The sequence below is a fragment of the Dromiciops gliroides genome, chromosome 3, assembly GCF_019393635.1.
Source record: "Dromiciops gliroides isolate mDroGli1 chromosome 3, mDroGli1.pri, whole genome shotgun sequence".
Lineage (NCBI taxonomy): Eukaryota > Metazoa > Chordata > Mammalia > Microbiotheria > Microbiotheriidae > Dromiciops > Dromiciops gliroides.
This window is the reverse complement of record NC_057863.1, coordinates 646722475-646741476: the sequence shown is the minus strand read 5'-3', so window position 1 is coordinate 646741476 and position 19002 is coordinate 646722475. Positions and strand designations below refer to the sequence as shown.

The window sequence follows — 19002 nt, the reverse complement described above, 5'->3', positions numbered from 1 at the left end:
TTCCTTCCTTCCTTCCTTCCTTCCTTCTTTCCTTCCTTCCTTCCTTCCTTCCTCCTTTTCTATTCTGGATTCTATGAGGCCTAGAGAGAGCCTTGTCTGGTTATCTTCTTTTTTTTGTGGGGCAATGAGGGTTAAGTGACTTGCCCAGGATCACACAGCTAGTGAGTATCAAGTGTATGATGCTGGATTTGAACTCAGGTCCTCCTGAATCCAAGGCCCCTGCTTTATCCACTGAGCCACCTAACTGCCCCCTTGGTTATCTTCTAAGGTCAGGAGAGAGTCTCTTGGGCCTTGGAGCCTCTGAACAATAGCTATAGACCAGAGAGTTCCAAATATGAAAGTAAAGTCAGAGGTAACTTTATCATTCCCTCCCATGGATTTCTCCATAGCCCGGCATTATAGACTCTCCAAGTTGGAAGGGACCTTAGAGATTAATTGGTAAAAATAATTAATTATTATTTAGATGATTATGAATCATATTCTAGTATTATATTATTAAACATGACACGGTATTAATTATTTATATTAGAGTTCATTGGTCTCCTAATGAACAGCTCCTAGAACCTTCTTTTGACCTGCTTCTTCTAATGTTACTGCTCTAAGCCTCAGTTTTCTCCCCTGTAAAATGGGGTTTATGTCATTGTTGATAGAAGCTACCAGGGTGCCTGGATGGTGCTATATATCTGAAAGGTACCATTGGAATTTCTAGAACTCTCCCAGCTCCAAAGGAAGAGCTGGGACAGAAGGGCAGGCTTCAGGGCATCAGACAGGCTCAGTGTTTGCTCAGAGCCATCTGCGCATGAGAGCAAAGCGGAGATGGCCCTGCTTAGCCAAAGCTGGTCTAGATAACCTTCAGGTCCCTTCTAGCTCCAGCCTGTGTATGCTCTCAGTGCCCAGGACATGTTGGTTCAGGATGAAGTGAGATGCCTTCTTGCTGAGCAGAAGTGGGACACATTGCTTATCCCTAAGGGTTAGGGACAGAATGTATGGAGAAGCCATTGGCCTCCTTCCCTGGGGAGGCAGACCTGGGGTCCCACAGTTGGACAGGAAGGTGTCAGCCATCCTAGGCTTCAGTCCAGCTGGCAATTGTAGACAAACTGCCCTGTATCTGAGAGTTCTGATTCCTCCTCAACCAATCATGGTCCATGCATGAGCTCCCTTTCAGGGCTGTTGTGATGAGTGCACCATGAGCTTCCTCAAAGTGTAGCCAGTGGTGTCTTCCCCAGAGCAGTGTCAGAGGCCATCCCCAGAGCATACCAACAACCTTGTTTCTCTCCCATCTAGAGACTTGTTACAGCCTTGTCCCCATTGTGACTCTGTGAGGTGGGCAAGGTAAGATTTTAGCTCAATTTTAGAGAAGGAAATTGAGGTTCCAAGAGGTAAAGTGAATTATTTCTACACGTAAACTGATCTTCTCTTACCTAAGATCTGGACAAAGTCCCCTCTGCACTGTGGCTTTTCCTCACATTACTAAGCTGCTAGGGAACTCAGAGATAGCTCAGTTACACCAGCCTCCTTCATTTTGTAGGTGAGGAGGGAGCCCTATCTTTAAGAAGATGGGATTGGGGGGTAGCTAGGTGGCGCAGTGGATAGAGCACCGGCCCTGGAGTCAGGAGGACCTGAGTTCAAATCCGGCCTCAGACACTTAACACTTACTAGCTGTGTGACCCTGGGAAAGTCACTTAACCCCAATTGCCTCACTAAAAAAAAAAAAAAGAAGATGGGATTGACCTAGGATGCAGTAGCACTTGGTAGTGGTTGAATTGGGACTAGAGCCCAGGGGCTCAGGATCACAGGTCCCTGATGTCTCAGGAAAGGACAGATGCATTGAAGCACTTAGCACAGTGCCTGGGATGAAGCAGCCACTTGAAACAATCCTGTCCACCCACAGATTGATCTAAGCCAGCAGATTCTGGGGGAAATGCCCAGACTTTGACGTTTAAGATTCCTTCATCCCTGAAACTTCTTGGCTATGTGGTCTTAGATAAGCCCCTAACTCTCTCTAAGCTGAGTGCTCTACCAAGCAGCTAGGCTCCCAGGATCTTGAGGTCAGGACACTCTGGTATGAGCCAAAAGACTGTAGTCTAAGGTCCCAAGTCAGCCACTGATATGCCACGAGACCCTGGGATTATCTCCATCTATAGATGATGGCTTGGGACAAAGTGAAGGTGGTGGTCACTGCCGCTTCCTTCTCTGGGCTGTTTTCTCATCTCAAAACTGGAAAGGGGGTTATTCTAGATGTTCTCATAGGCTGTTTCCAGGTATAATATAAGTGATTATGTGGTTATCTTAGGCCCAGTCCATTAAGGCAATCGTGGGAACTTTTCTTGGCTTGGTGCTGGGGAGGACAAGGTCAGAGAAGGTGGGCATCTCCACTGTCTAGCCCTCACCACGTGAGGACCTCTGAAATTCAGAACTGGTGTTGGAAGGGGTGAAAGGAGCATCTAGTACCACCCATGTCTGACCAAAGGTTCCCCCTACGCCATCCCTGACAAGTGGTGATCCACTGTATACCAGAGTGGATGACCTTAACTGTCATGGAGAGAGACAGAGATCTTGGCTTGGGATGCTGACTATACTTCTTTCTATCTGGGTGACTTTAGGACCCTCTCTTCCCTTCTCAGTGCCTCAGTTTCATTATCTATAAAGTAAGGGGGTTGGCATAGACATGGTGCTTTCCATCTCTAGATGCATGGGCCCGGGATTGTGTCTATGATGAACTCACTACTCTCCAAGCAGACCAATCAAAAACTTTCCCCCATCTCCACCTATAGGGACAAGAGAGATGAGTCTATTCCCTCTTCCATATGGCAAACTTTTTGATCCTTGACAAGTGTGACTGACTCCCCTTCCCCTACCTTATCAAAGCTTTTTCCTCTCCATACTAGTTATCATCTGCTCCTTCAACAGGTGGCTACATGGTTTCTAGATCTTGTTGAGTCGCCTAGAACAGTTCTAGATCTTAAGGGGAGATGCAGATTTGAAGGAGATGATGCCCCTGGGGTGGGGGTCCTATGAGGAGACAACATGTGGCCCGGAAAAGACATCTTCAGGGAGTTTAGTCAGGGCACCTTGGCAGAGGTGGGGAACATTTAGAGATTGAGCACAGCCTTCCCCTTTTATATAAAAGGAAGAGATACATCCACAGCCACTGGGCAAGTCTAGAACAGAGCAAAGACTCTTTCTATCCTCCCTCTCACTTGAACTAAGTATGGCTTTGGAGTCAGGAGTTCTGAGGTGAATTTTGTACAGGAAAGACCAGAGGTCATCTCAGAGGGAAAACTAAGGTTACTGAAGACTGGGAGAGGCTTCTTGCAAAAGATGGGACTTACTGCTAGGTTTATCTCTAAGAGATATCCCAAATGAGAAAAAGGCCTATTTGGACAAAAATAATTATAGCAGCTCTTTTTGTGGTGGCTGAGAATTGGAAATCAAAGGGAATGCCTATAAATTGAGGAATGGCTAAACAAGTTGTGGTATATGATGGTGATGTACTATTGTTATGCTATAAGAAATGACAAGCAGGATGATTTCAGAAAGGCCTGGAAAGAGTTGTATAAACTGATGGATAGTGAAGTGAGCAGAACCAAGAGAACATTGTGCACAGTGACAGCAATATTGTTTGATGAACAACTGTGAATGACTTAGCTATTCTCAGCAATACAATTATGCTGGACAATCCCAAATGGCTAATGATGAAGCATACTATCCACCTCCAAAAAAAGAACTGATATTGATGGAACATAGACGAAAGAATGCTATTTTTCACTCTCATTTTTAAAAATTCATTTTCTTATACAAATGTAATTGCATGTGGATAACCTATATCTGATTCCTTACTGCCTCAGGGAGGGAAGGAGGAAGGGATAGAATTTAAAATTCAAATCTTTAAATAAAAATGTTTATTATTATTTTTTAAAAAGATGGGACTTTAGGTGAACTTGAGGGCAGCCAGGAGGCAGCATTGCCCTGATCTTCCAGTGTAGCAGCTTGTTGGGGTTGTTGCAGATGTCTTTTCTTGCTGAACATCACCGCTGTCAGCGTGAGCCTCTTCATCTGCTATGCCAAAGGGCTCACCCCCAATTGGGTCCCCTCAATGGGGCAACTAGGTGGCGCAGTGGATAAAGCACTGGCCCTGGATTCAGGAGGACCTGAGTTCAAATCCGACCCCATACACTTAATGCTTACTAGCTGTGTGACCCTGGACAAGTCACTTAACACTAATTGCCTCACCAAAACCAATTGGCTCCCCTCAGTCTGAATCCATTTTGTGCACTGGCTACTTACTCTCCCATGGTTCTCCCATCCCTCCATCCTCTGGATCATCATCATCATCTGCCTAATTGGAAGTGGCCCAGAGGCTACTGCCTTCTGTCTGCTATTTCGAGTCTTTCACAACCCATCCCTTTCCTGCCTTTCCTCACTTATGACAATCTGCCTCCTCTATGCATTTGTACTAGCCATCTCCCCTGCCTAGATGCTCCAGTGCTCTCTCCTTCCCACCGGCTGACTTCCCTGGCTTCCTTCAAATCTCAACACAAATCCCATCTTTTATAGGAGGCTGTTCCCAGTCATCTTTCAGATTTCCTCACATACTCGATACATCTCTTTTATTTACCTCATTATTTACATGTTGTCTCCTCCACTATGATGTAAGCTCCCTGAATATAGGACTGTGTTTGCCTTTCAGCATTGACTGATCGCTTAATAAATGCTGGTTAGTCATTGATTGATCTGGGGTTGGTCTCTAAAGGCCTTTTATTTAGAATTTTATTTTCCCCAAATGACACGTAAAAACAAATTTTAGCATTGATTTTTAAAATTTTGTGTTCTAAATTCTCTTCCTCCCTCCCTCCCCACCACCCCTTAAGAACTCAAGCAATTCCATATAAATTATACTGTGTAGTCATGCAAAACATTTTCACATTAGTCAGGTTGTGAAAGAAAACAGACAAAAAAAAACTTTAGAAAAAGCAACTAACAGAAAAATTATGCTTCAATCTGTATTCAGATACAATCAGTTCTTTCTCTGTAGATGGATTGCATTTTTCACAAGTCCTTCAGAGTTGTCTTGGATCATTGCATTGCTAAAAATAACTAAGTCACTCACAGCTGATTATCTTACAATATTGCTGTTATTTTGTATACTTTGCATCAGCTCATGTAAATCTTGTAAATGATAGCATCCTGCTCATCATTTTTTAAAATAGTAAACTACATTTATATAGTACTTTAAAAAGAGATTTTCTTACAATAGACCCATGATGTTGATTATTGCAACAACAGTAATAGATAACATTTATATAGGACCTTATACCTGACAAAGAATTTTCTTCACAATAGCCCAGCAAAATGATGAGTGAGATGAGCAGAACCAGAAGAACATTGTACACAGTATCATTAACATTGAGTGTTGACCTACTGTGATGGACTATATTCCTCTCACCAATGCAATGGTACAGAAGAGTTCCAGGGAACTCATGATAGAAGAGGATCTCCAAATCCAAGAAAAAAAAAGAAAGAAAGAACTGTGGAGTATAGATGCTGATTGAACCATATTATTTCTTTTGTTTTGGGTGCTGTTGTTTTTTTCTATTTTGAGGTTTTGCATCACTGCTCTGATTCTTTCTCTTGTAACAGGATTAATGCAGAAATAGGATTAATGTTATTATGTGTATATATGTGTGTGTATATATATCTATATCTATATGTATATGTATAGAGATATATAGATATAACCTATATCAGATTACCTGCTGTCTAGGGGAGGGGGGAGGGAGGGGAGGGAGGGAGAAAAATCTGAAATTGTAAAGCTTGTATAAACAAAAGTTGAGAACTATCTTTACATGTAATGGAAAAAATAAAATACCTTATATGTAAAAAAAAAACAACAACAATAGCCCAGCAAAGTAAGTCCCATACATTTTATCATCAGCATCATCATCGACACCCTCCTCCTCATCTTTCATTGCTTTTTCCTGTGGTGTTTACAATTATATGTGGTTGCCTTATTTCTGTCCCAAGTTTAGGGAAACGTAGTGGGGTTCCTAATATAGTGCTACTTATAAATTAGAGGCTTTAGCACCAGTTTGGGGCATTAAGCATTTATTAAAGCATACCAAATATTAGTCAAGAGAGAACACTTGGCTCAGAATGTTAAGAAGGTCTATCTAACCTAAAGGAGAGATAGAGCTCAGCCTGGCCTCCTTCTTCCTCCAAATCCTCCACCATGAGTGTGTCTGAGAGCCTAACTCTCTAACTCTTGTTCTCAAGGAAAGATGGCCCTTCCATATAGCTCCAAGCTCATTGGCTAGCATTCTTCAGATCTATTGGTTTACTGGACTTGAGGATGGTCCATGAGCAGAACATGCTGAGGTCAGAGTTCAGAGAACACACTCTCTGAGGGCAAGGCTTTCAGGTAGGAGTGTTGTTTGGGTTTTTTTCCCCATAAAAGTATTTTATTATTTACCAGTTACATGTAGAGATAGTTTGCAACATTTGTTTTAAAAAGATTTTTAGGGGCAGCTAGGTGGTGCAGTGGCTAGAGCACCAGCCCTGGAGTCAGGAGTACCTGAGTTCAAATCTGACCTCAGGCATTGAACACTTACTAGCTGTGTGACCCTGGGCAAGTCATTTAACCCCAATTATCTCACTAAAAAAAAAAAAAAAGATTTTTAGTTTCAATTTTTTCTCCCTCCCTCCCCTTTCCCCAAGACAGCAAGCAATCCGATATAGGTTACATACGTACAATCACATTAAACATATTTCTGCATTAGTCATGCTGTGCAAGAAGAATCAGAGCAAAAGGAAAAAACCTCAAAAAAGAAAAATAACAACAAAAACAACAAAAATAATATGGTTCAATCTGCATCTAGATTCCATAGTGGTTTTTTTCCCTGGATTTGGAAAGCATTTTCCATCATGAGTCCTTTGGAACTATCTTGGACCATTGTATTGCTGAGAAGAGTCAAGTCTATCACAGTTGATTAACACACAATGTTGTTGATACTGTGTACAATGTTCTCCTTGTTCTGCTCATTTCAGCATCAGTTCATGTAAGTCCTTCCAGGTTTCTCTGAAATTTGCCCGCTCATCATTTCTTACAGCACAATAGTATCCTATTACATTCATATACCTCGACTTGTTCAGCCATTCCCCAACTGATGGGCATCCCCTCAATTTCCAGTTCTTTGCCACCACAAAAAGAGCAGCTATAAATATTTTTGCACATGTGGATCTTTTTCCCTTTTTTTATGATCTCTTTGGGGAAAAGACCTAATAGTGGTATTGCTGGGTCAAACGGTATGCATAGCTTTATAGCCCTTTGGGCATAATTCCAAATTGCTCTCCAGAATGGTTAGATCAGTTCACAGCTCCACCAACAATGCATTAGTTTTCCAATTTTTCCGCAGCTTCTTCAACATTTATTATTTTCATTTTTTGTCATATTAGCCAATCTGATAGATGTCAGGTGGTACCTCAAAGTTGGGGTTTTTTTTATTATTCTTTTTTTTTTTTGGTGAGGCAATTGGGGTCAAGTGACTTGCCACCCAGCTGCCCCCCAAAGTTGTTTTTATTTGCATTTCTCTAATCAATAGTGATTTAGAGCATTTTTTCATATGACAATAGATAGCTTTGATTTCTTCATCAGAAAACTGCCTGTTCATATCCTGTGACCATTGCTCAGTTGGGAAATGACTTGGATTCTTGTAAATTTGATTTAGTTCCGGATATATTTTAGAAGTGAGGCCTTTGTCAGAAATATTGGCTATAAAAATTGTTTCCCAGATTTCTGCCTCCTTTCTAATTTTGGATGCATTGCTTCTGTTTCTGCAAAAACTTTTTAAATTTAATGTAATCAAAATCATCCATTTTGCATGTTGTAATATTCTCTATCTCTTGTTTAGTCATAAACTGTTCTCCTTTCCAGAAATCTGAGAGATAAAGCATTTCTTCCTCTCCTAATTTACTTATGGTATCAAGGTAGATGTGGTTTTAATTGAGTTAACTTTAAGTGAGTTTATCAGCAAAGTCAATCCAATCAATCTTAGTATTATCCCCTCTAGCAAATCTTCTGGGTGTTCCAAAACCCATTGTTTTCTCACAAACCCCCCTGTGCTTCTTTAAGAAACATGGTTTCTGGGGCAGCTAGGTGGCACAGTGGATAAAGCACCGGCCCTGGATTCAGGAGTACCTGAGTTCAAATCCGGCCTCAGAAACTTGACACTTCCTAGGTGTGTGACCCTGGGCAAGTCACTTAAACCCCATTGTCCAACAACAACAACAAAAAAGAAAGAAACATGGTTTCCTTAAATGAAGCAATACTATTAAAAATACTTATAAAGGCTTCTATGATGACTAACAATGTAAAGGGGAATGAAGAGAGAAGTGAATTTGAGTGATACACTGACAAAAAAAAAGACTAAAGAGGGCAGTCCCCTTTATCATCCTCCTCCTCAATGTCCTCATCATCATCTTACATTGTTTTTGCCTCAGGGGGCAGCTAGGTGGCACTGCAGTGGATAAAGCACTGGCCCTGGATTCAGGAGGACCTGAGTTCAAATCCAGCCTCAAACACTTGGCACTTATTATCTGTGTGACCCTGGGCAAATCACTTAACCCTCATTGCCATGCAAAAAACCCCCCAAAACCCCATTGCTTTGCCTCTGCTTCAAATAATGGTCTTTCTTTTTAAAAAGATTTTTCCCATTTACATGTAAGGACAAATTTAACAATAATTTTTAAATGTTATTTAACATGTAATAGGTTTATTATTTTTTCAGGGGAGCATTTATTACTTACTATGATAAGGGCTTGGGATGAAAAATCAAAATATAATTCTTGCCCATAAGGAGCTTATATATACCTTTTTTAGCCATACCGCAATTGATTGAAATTGAGGGGCATCCCCTCAATTTTTAACTCTTTGTCATCAAAAAAAGAATTGCTATAAATAATTTTGTACAAACAAGTCCTCTAAAGTCCTTTCTAGATTTAAGAACTCTGTGCTCTGAGAGGCTCTGACCTCCTTTCTGCCCCCGCCCCTTCCAGATGCCTCCAGGAGGGTGGAGTGATCTGGGGAACTACTCAGAGGGGACTGAGTTCATTCTGCTTGGCATCACCGACCTTCGGGGCCTGCAGCTCCTGCTATTCACTGTCCTCCTGCCCACGTACCTGCTGACTCTGATGGGCAACTTGTTCATCGTGGGCCTCTCCCTGATGGACCGCCGCCTGCAAACTCCCATGTATTATTTCCTGAGAAATTTCTCCCTGCTGGAGATGGGCTTCACCTCAGTCATCACTCCCCAGGTTCTCAGCCACCTCCTCACAGGCCAGAAGACCATCTCCCCATCCAGATGCTTCTCCCAAATGATTCTTTATTTCATCCTGGGCACTGTAGAGTTCTTTCTGTTGGCTGTAATGTCTGTGGATCGATACCTGGCCATCTGCTCTCCCCTGAGGTACCCGGCCCTCATGACCAGCCGGACCTGCCTGGGGCTGGTCCTGGGCTGCTGGGCTGGAGGCTTTCTTTTCCTCTCAGGGCCCTGCATCTGGCTCCTCCTCCTGCCACTCTGTGGACCAAAGGTGCTCAACCACTTCTTCTGTGATAGCACCCCCCTGTTGGCCCTGGCGTGCACCGACACCAGGCTTCTGCAGCTGCTTGCCTTCTTGGTGGCCGTGTGCACCCTGGCTGGTGCCCTCACTGTGACAGCCGCATCCTACATCTGCATCATCTGGACTCTGCTACAGCTGCCCTCTGCCCAGGGTCGGCACAAGGCCTTCTCGACCTGCTCCTCCCACATCCTGGTGGTCTCCATCACCTATGGCAGCTGCATCATCATGTACCTCCATCCCACTCAGACTGGACAGCTGGACCTCAACAAGGGGGTGGCCTTCTTCAATACCACTGTCGCTCCCCTGCTGAACCCTTTTATCTACTGTCTGAGGAACAAGCTGGTGCAGCAGGTCAGCAGGGATGTGTTGGTCAAAGGAAGGGGGCCTTCCAGGCATCTCAGAGTTTGACTGAGGGGCCCTGGGAGCTTCTAGAAGGGTCAGAACATGGAGGAAGAGGGGGCTGGAAGATGACAGAGTAGGAGAAAGAGCAATGCCTTGGGAATCATAAGCCCTAAGTCTGAAGCTCAGTACTTACACTTAATAGCTCTGTAGTCTTGGGCAAGTCTCTTCTCTTTTCTAGGCTCCAATTTCACCCTCTATGAAATAAATTAATTGAGTAAGATCATGTCTAAGGTACCTTCCAACATAAACTTGTAACTGTCTTTAAGGACAGAACTTGTAAAGAAAGAGTTGAGTTGTTTGACCTTCATTTTCTTTTTTTTTTTACAGTGGTCCATACATTTATTTATTTATTTATTTATTGCAGATTGAAACATATATTCTTTTACTTCTTTTTAAAAATTATCTTTTTTTAACATGGCTAATGTGAGAATTTGTTTTGCATATATCTGTAGCAGGATTTGTTTTCTTTGCCTTCTTTTTCCTTTTTTTTTTTTCAGCAACAAACATTTATTTTATTTTCCAGTTACATATAATGGTAGTTTTCAACATTCATTTTCATAAGATTTAGAGTTCCAAATTTTTCTCCCTCCCTCCCTCCCTTTCCTCCCCCCTCCACAAGATCACAATCAGGTTATATATGTATAATCCTCAAGTGTTCTTTTTATCAGTTCTTTCTATAGAGGTGCATAGTAAGCTTCCTCATTAGTTTCTTGGGATTGTCTTGGATCATTGCACTGCTGAGAGTAGTTAAGTCATTCACAATTGTTCATTGAACAATACTGCTGTCATGACACACAATGTCCTCCCAGCTCTGCTCACTTCACTATACATTGATGTTCATTAGTCTTTCAAGGTTTTTGGGGGATCATCCTGTTTGTCATTTCCTGCAGCACAAAACCATTCCACCACAATCATATAACACAGCTTTTTCCATCATTCCTCAATTGATGGACATTCCCTGGATTCTCAATTCTTAGCCTCCACCAAGAGTTGCTATAAATATTTTTTGTACAATTTTTCCCCCTTTTCTCTTTTTCATGATTACTATTGTTAACTGTTTCCCTTCCATCCTATTCCCTTCCCCATGATATTTATTCTATTATCCATCTTCTTTCATCCTATCCCTCTTCAAAAGGGATTTGCTTCTGTCTGTCCCCTCCCCCACTCTGCCCTTCCTTCTTTTGCCCCTCTCTCTATATCCCCTTCCCCTCCTATTTTCCTGCAGGGTTAGAGAGATTACTCCACCCAATTGAGTGTTAGGCTCATTTACTGCCCAGATTAAACAGATTACTCCACCCAGTTGGGTGTGTCTGTTAGTCCCTCCTTGAGGCAGCTCTGATGAGTTTAAGGTCTTTCAGCCTTTTCTGATGAGTGTAAAATTCATTTACTGCCCTGCTCCTCTTCCATCTCTTCCCCAACTCCATAAGCCTTTTCCTGTTACTTTCATGTAGGATTTCACTTCTGCCCTTCCCCCTCCCCCAGTGAATTCCCTTCACCCCTCTAAAGATGTCATCACCTATCTAAATGACACAGTGGACAAATCATCACCCCTGGACGCAGGGGGATCCCAGCCAAAACCTGGCCTCAGACACAAGACAGTCACCCACTGTACAACCCCAGGTATGTCCCCCAGCTCCAATTTTTTTATGGTTCTCTAGGGTCTTGTATTTGGAAGTCAAATTTGCCATTCAGTTCAGGTCTTTTCATCACAAATATCTGAAAGTCTTCTTTTTCATTAAAGTCCCATTTTTTCCTCTGAAAGATAATGCTGAGTTTTGCTGGGTAGGTGATTCTTGGTTGTAATCCCATTTCCTTTGCCCTTTGTAATATCATATTCCATGCCCTCTGGAAGCTGCTAGATCTTGTGCTATCCTGACTGGGGCTCCACAGTACTTGAATTCTTTCTTTTTGGCAGCTTGCAATATTTTCTCCTTGACCGGAGAGCTCTGGAATTTGGCTATAATATTACTAGGAGTTTTTCTTTTGGGATCTCTTTCTGGAGGTGATTGGTGGATTCTTTCAATTTCTATTTTAGCTGCTTCTTCTGGAATTTCAGGGCAATTTTCCCTGAGAATATCTTTCCTTGATCATGGTTTTCAGGTAGACCAATAATTTTCAAATTATCTCTCCTGGACCTATTTTCCAGGTCAGCAGTTTTTCCCAGAAGATATTTCACATTGCCCTCTTTTTTATTCATTTGGATTTGCTTTATTGTGTCTTGGTTTCTCATAAAGTCACTGGCTTCCATTTGTTCAATCGTAATTCTTAGGCAATTATTTTCATCAGAGAGCTTTTGTACCTCCTTTTCCATTTGGCCAATTTGACTTTTCAAGCTGTTGACTTTTTTCTCATGTCTTCCCTGCATCTCCCTCATTTCTCTTTCCACTTTTTCCTCTACCTCTCTAACTTCATCTTCAAAGTCCTTTTTGAGCACCTTTATGGCCTGAGACCAATTCGTATTTTTCTTCGAAGCTTTAGATATAGGGGCCCTGATATTGACATCTTCCTTGGAGGGTGCCCCTCGGTCTTCCTTGTTACTGAAGAAACTTTGTATGGTCCTCACCTTTCTCTGTCTGCTCATCTTGCCTTTCTTTTACTTGACTTTTAGCTCCTTAAAGTGTGGCACTGTTTCCAGGCTTCAGTATCCCAAGCTTAAGAAGTTCCAGGTGGTATGATTTAAGGAGAATCAGGTTCTTCCCTCACCCGGCCTGTTCCCTGGTCCTTAGATGAACCCAGACCAACTTGCTAATCAACCAGCTTTGTGTGTTGTGGTTGTTAGCTCTGAGGAGCCTGTGCCCCTCCCCCACCTGGGCCATTGATACTCGAGCCTACCTCCTGGTTCTCAGCAGGGGTGTAAAATCCAAGTTCTGCCTCAGCACCAGCAGAGACCCCTGTAGTCTCCCCCCTGCCCAGGGCTCAGCCCACTCACCAGACTGTGAGCTTAGTTCCAGATGACACTGGTGCTTCAGCTGATTTGGAGGCTCTGGGGGTCTGCTTCTCTGGTGAGGACTTCCTGGGACTGGATCTGTGTCAGGGTGACTGTGGGGTTGGGCCCGACTCCTGTATCAGCACAGCAGCTCCCTCCTTCTGACCTTCCAAGCCGTTCTTGGTTAGAAGATGATTTCAGCACATTCTTCTGTGGGTTTTGCTGCTCCGGGCATTGTCCTGTGACCTCATTTGGATGTTTTTTGGAGCAATCGTGTCATGAGTTCGGGAGCTCACTCGACCTTCATTTTCAAAGTGGACCATGACATTGGGGTGATATCATGACTTACAGTGAATTAGATTGAAGTGAGGCCAGGCTGTGCAAAGTCACCAACCCTCACTCTCTCCTCCAGAGCCATCTGGGTCCAGTGGCAAGATTTACATCAGGACAAATGGAGATTGCCCTGGATGTTTAAGGCAACTGGGGTTAAGTGACTTGCCCAGGATCACACAGCTAGTAAGTGTCTAAAGTGAAATTTGAACTCAGGTCCTGTCAACTACAGGGCCACTGCTCTATCCACTGCACCACCTAGCTGCTTCCCACAAAGAAAGGGTAAGGTAAGGGCAGGGAGAGAAAGAAACAGAAACAGACAGAGATAGAGAAGGGAGAGGGGAGCTTGCAGGAGATTGGAAAACAGATGATATAGGTAAAAGAAATGAAGTAAATGAAAGAATATAGGGGGGAAAGTATGAGGAGAAGAAAAGTGGATAAAGAGGTGGAATGGTAAAGGTAGGGGATGGAATGGAGAGACTGATAAAAGAAGAGATAGAAAGGACATGAAAGGGAGGGAACTGGATAGGAAGAAAGAGTGAGTCGAAGATATGCTTGGAGAAAGAGGCACAAAAAGGAGGGTAAGAGACCAAGGAGAGCCAGGAGGGAACAAGTCAGCAGATGGGAGAGAGGGGACTGCAGAATCCCAGAATACACAGGCCTAGGCCAAATGCTTCCTTGGACAAATCAAGAAACTGAGGCCCATGGAAATTAAGGGACTTCCCCACTGTCTCATAACCAGGAAGAGGCAGAGTGGTGATGTGCACCCTCACCTCCTGACCTCCTTGCTAGTACACTGGGGTACTTTGTCAGATGAAGGTGGCAGAATCTTTGCCAACGATGACCACTCTGGGGGCCCACATGCTGCTTATCAAGGTCACTTCCTGGAGGGGAATGGATGGATACCAGGTTACACAGCTGCTGAAAGCTGAAATGCTGCACTCACCAAAGAAGCTTCTCCACACAAACAATATGGGCCCTACATGCACAGAGTTCTGCACCCACCACCCTTGTTAAAAGGCTAGGAAGGAAGGGGCTGGTGATAACTCAGAATTCCAAAGTCAAAGCAGAAGTTCTCTGTATTGCAAAAGGTCTCTAGACCCCCAGAGAAGCTCAAGCGCTGTTTGGGTGTGATGGGGAACTTCGTATAGTGCTAACCAGAGGAGATGCTTTGCCACAGCAGGGGAAGGATATTCAACAAAGATCCTCAGGGACCACGTCTGCACCTTCCTTGCCCCTGTGTTGGCCACTATGGTCATCTGGTCCAGCCTCAAGGAGGAGCTGAACTTCCTCTCTTTACTCAGCAACCAGGAATGGCCCGATCTCGAGTTCCCGGAGCAGTCAAGTTCCAAGGACAGTTTCAATTTCTTTTAAGGAAAAGCCCACTTGGCTGGGGACACTGATACATGTTTCTGCTACTCCAATCTTCCTAATCATTTCTCTGCCCAACTCACCACAGAAGCTCTACCAACACTCTGTCTTCTCTCCCCTCACCTCACACTCTCACCTGAGGACCTTACCTACTTCTTCCCAGAAAAACTGAGGTTATTCACAAGTCTCTTTCTAATCTCAAACCCTTCTGCCATTATCTCCAACCATGTCCTCCTTCACTGCATCTCTAACCTATTTTGTTTACAAAGCCAATCCCCTCTTCTCTAGCAGGTTGCAACAATATCATGCCCACTCTCTCTGTTCTTTAATCTCTCCCTATTCAGTGGCTCCTTCCCAGTTGAAACACTCTTAGGTCTAACCCATCCTTAATAGACCCTTACTTGATCTTGTCTTCCCAGCAGATATTTCTGGTGTATCTCCTCCTCTTCTCAATAAAACTCCTTGATAAGGAATGAACTTAGTGGTTCCATTTCTCTTCTCTCCCTTTGTTCCCAACACCTACAGTTTGGCTTTGGATCTCATCACTCAAGTGAAACTTCTCTCTCCAAAGTCCCCTGTGATATTTTAATGACCAAACTGAATGACCTCCTCTGCATTCTAATGCTAATTGGCTTCTGTAGCATTTTTTCTGTTTTGTAAATAGTATTTAATTTTTTCAGTTACATATAAAGGTAGTTTTCAACATTCATTTTTCTTTTCTTTTCTTTTTTGCAGGGCAATCAGGGTAAAGTGACTTGCCCAGGGTCACATAGCTAGTAAGTGTCAAGTGTCTGAGGCCAGATTTGAACTCAGGTTCTCCTAAATCAAGGGCCAGTGCTTATCCACTGTGCCACCTAGCTGCCCCTTCAACATTCATTTTTTATGAGTTTTTGAGTTCCAAATTTTTCTCTCTCCCTCCTTCCCCTTCCCCCTTCCCAAGATGGCAAGCAATCTGATATAGGCTATATGTGTACAATCATGTTAAATATATTTCCACTTTAGTCATGTTTTGAAGGAAGAAACAGAACAAAAGGGAAAAACCATAAAAAACAAAAAAAACCCCTGAAAATATAGTATACTTCACTCTGCATTCAGACGCCATAGTTCGTTCTTTCTTTTTAAAAAATTCTTAATTTAATTTTTTTTGGCCAAGCAATGAGGGTTAAGTGACCTGCCCAGGGTCACACAGCTAGTACATGTTAAGTGTCTGAGGCCGGATTTGAACTCAGATCCTCCTGAATCCAGGGCCAATGCTTTATCCACCTAGCTCCCCCACTCATAGTTCTTTCTCTGGATGTGCATAGCATTTTCCATCATGAGTCTTTTGGAATTGTCTTGGATCATTGTATTGCTGAGAAGAACTAAGACTATCACAGTTGATCATCACACGATGTTATTGTGTGCAATGTTCTTCTGGTTCTGCTCACTTCACTTTGCATCATGTAAGTTCATGTAAGTCTTTTCAGGTTTTTCTGAAATTAGTCTGCTCATCATTTCTTTCTTTCTTTCTTTCTTTTTTTTCTTTAGTGAGGCAGTTGGGGTTAAGTGACTTGCCCAGGGTCACACAGCTAGTAAGTGTTAAGTGTCTGAGGCTGGATTTGAACTCAGGTACTCCTGACTCCAGGACCTGTGCTCTATCCACTGTGCCACCCAGCTGCCCCCATCATTTCTTATAGCACAATAGTATTCCATAACGTTCATATAGCACAACTTGTTCAGCCATTCTGCAGTTGATGGACATCCCCTCAATTTCCAATTCTTTGCCACCACTAAAAGAGCTGCTATAAATATTTTTGTATAAGTAGGACCTTTTCCCTTTTATATATTCTCTTTGGGTACAGACCTAGTACTCGTATTGCTGGACCAAAGAGTATGTGTGTGTATATATATATATATATATTTTTTTTAGTGAGGCAATTGGGGTTAAGTGACTTGCCCAGAGTCACACAGCTAGTAAGTGTTAAGTGTCTGAGGCCGGATTTGAACTCAGGTCCTCCTGACTCCAGGGCCGGTGCTCTATCCACTGTGCCACCTAGCTGCCCTGAGTATGTATATTTTGATAGCCCTTTGTGCATAGTTCCAAATTGCTCTCCACAATGGTTGTATCATTTCACAACTCCATCAACAATGCATTAGTGTCCAGGCAATTCCTACATTTTCTTCAGCATTTATCATTTTCCTCTTCTGTTATATTAGCCAATCTGCTAGGTTGTTAGGAGGTACCTCTGAGTTGTTTTAATTTGCATTTCTCTAATCAATAGTGATTTAGAGCATTTTTTCATATGCCTATAGATCGCTTTAACTTCTTCATCTGAAAACTGCCTGTTCATATCCTTTGACCATTTCTCAATTGATAAATGACTTATATTCTTACAACTTTATATAGGTGAGAAATGGGCTTTTGTAGCATTTGACACCATTGATCACCTTCTGCATCCAGGTACTATCCCCCTTCTTGGTGTTTGGAATCCTGTTCTCTTCCATTTCTCCTACATATCTACCTGCCCCCTTTAGTCTCCTTAGCTAGGCCTTCATCTATGCCATACCCAGAGGCTTTGTCACTTTCTCTCCACTCATCTGGTAACCTCATGAGCTCTCATGGATTCAATTGTCATTTCTATACAGGTGATTCTCAGATTGGGATATTCAGCCCTCGCCTCACTCTTCACTTTCATTTCTACATCACCAGTTGCCTATTGGACATTTTATCTTGGTGTTCAATAAAAATCTTAGACTCAACATGTACAAAGAACTCATTGTCTTTTCTCCAATACTCCAACCCCTTCTGTGTTATAGGTCAGGGCACCAATATGTTTTCAGTCATCCTTGTTTACAACATAATTTGTACAAAGAGTTAAAGAACTCTTTGCTCTCACTCATCCTCTCTCCATTTGACCAAGAAGTCTCCAAATCTTGTCATTTTTTTCTCTCATTAACACTCTTCCATCCCTGACATAGCTACCACTCTGATACACTCTCCTATCACCTTGTGACTAGCCTATTGCCATCAAATTCAGTTCATCTCCTTGCATCAAAATTCTTCCTAGTCTGATCCTTCTACAACAATTTTTTTTTTAAGCCCAGGGCAGGTGGTTCAATGGAGAGAGTGCTGGGCTTGGATTAAGGAAGACTTATCTTCCTGAGTTCAGATCCCACTTGAGACATTTTCTAGCTATGTGATCCTGGGTAAGTCACTTAACCCTATTTGCCTTAGTTTCCTCTTCTGTAAAATGAACTGGAGAAGGAAATTGCAAACCAGTATCTTTGCCAAGAAAACCTCAATTGGGATCATGAAGAATCAGAATTGACTGAAAACAAATGAACAACAAACTGTAACAAAGCACAGGTCCCTACCATGTCATCCCACTACTCAATAAATACCAGTGGATCCCTTTTACCCACCTCTAGAATCAAGCATAAAGTCCTCTGTCTGGCATTTGACACCCTTCCAACTCTCCTACCTTCTTTTTTTTTTACGGGGCAATGGGTGTTAAGTGACTTACTCAGGGCCATGCAGCTAGTAAGTGTCAAGTGTCGGAGACTGGATTTGAACTCAGGTCCTCCTGAATCTAGGGGCCGGTGCTTTATCGACTTTGCCACCTAGCTGTCCCCTTTCCTGCCCTCTTAATGTTACTTCCTTCAACATCTTCTACAATATGGCTTCACTAAACTTTTTGCTGTATATTCAAAGACTTTTTATGTCAGAGGAGAGAAGAGAGGTAGTTTAGGAGAGAGATTACAAAGAAATGACATGAAAAGGGCAGCTAAGTGGCGCAGTGGATAGAGTACTGGCCCTGGATTCAGGGGGACCTGAGTTCAAATATGGCCTCAGACACTTAACACTTACTAGCTGTGTGACCCTGGGCAAGTCACTTAACCCCAATTGACTCACCAAAAAAAAAAAAAAGAAAAGAAAAGAAAGAAATGACATGAGCTGACAACTTAATCAGATATTGGGTGTGAGAGAGTAAGGAATCAAGGATGGCACCTAGATTGCAAGTCTGATTAACTGGGAAGATAGTGATGCTCTTGATAGAAATTGTGAAGTTGTGAAGAGGAAAGGGTTTAGGTGAAAATAGAATGAGTTCAGTTTGGAACCTGTTAAGTTTAAGATGTTTATGAGAAATCTAGTTGGAAATGCCTAAGAGGCAGTTGGAGATGCCAGACTAGAAGTCAGGAAAGACTTTGGTACTAAAAAATTAGACTTGAGAATTATGTGCATAGAGTTGCTAGTTGAATCCATGGAAACTGAGGAGGCCACCATGGTAAATAGTGTAGAGGGAAGAGAGAAGGTTGCCCAAGACAAAGTCTTGGGAAATACACATGATTAGCAGACTCAAAATTCATCTTTTCCCACC

The 19002-nt window shown here is 42.6% G+C and overlaps 2 protein-coding genes across 2 annotated transcripts in view; both read left to right on the top strand.

Moving 5' to 3' along the window:
• The window catches only part of LOC122746330 (zinc finger protein 260-like), a 266515-nt gene that overhangs the window by 224958 nt on the left and 22555 nt on the right, over positions 1–19002 (top strand). The window lies entirely within an intron of this gene.
• On the top strand, positions 9052–10023 carry LOC122746333 (olfactory receptor 49-like). Its single transcript, XM_043991862.1, has one exon. It carries the CDS (start codon positions 9052–9054, stop codon positions 10021–10023), a length of 972 nt encoding a protein of 323 aa, XP_043847797.1.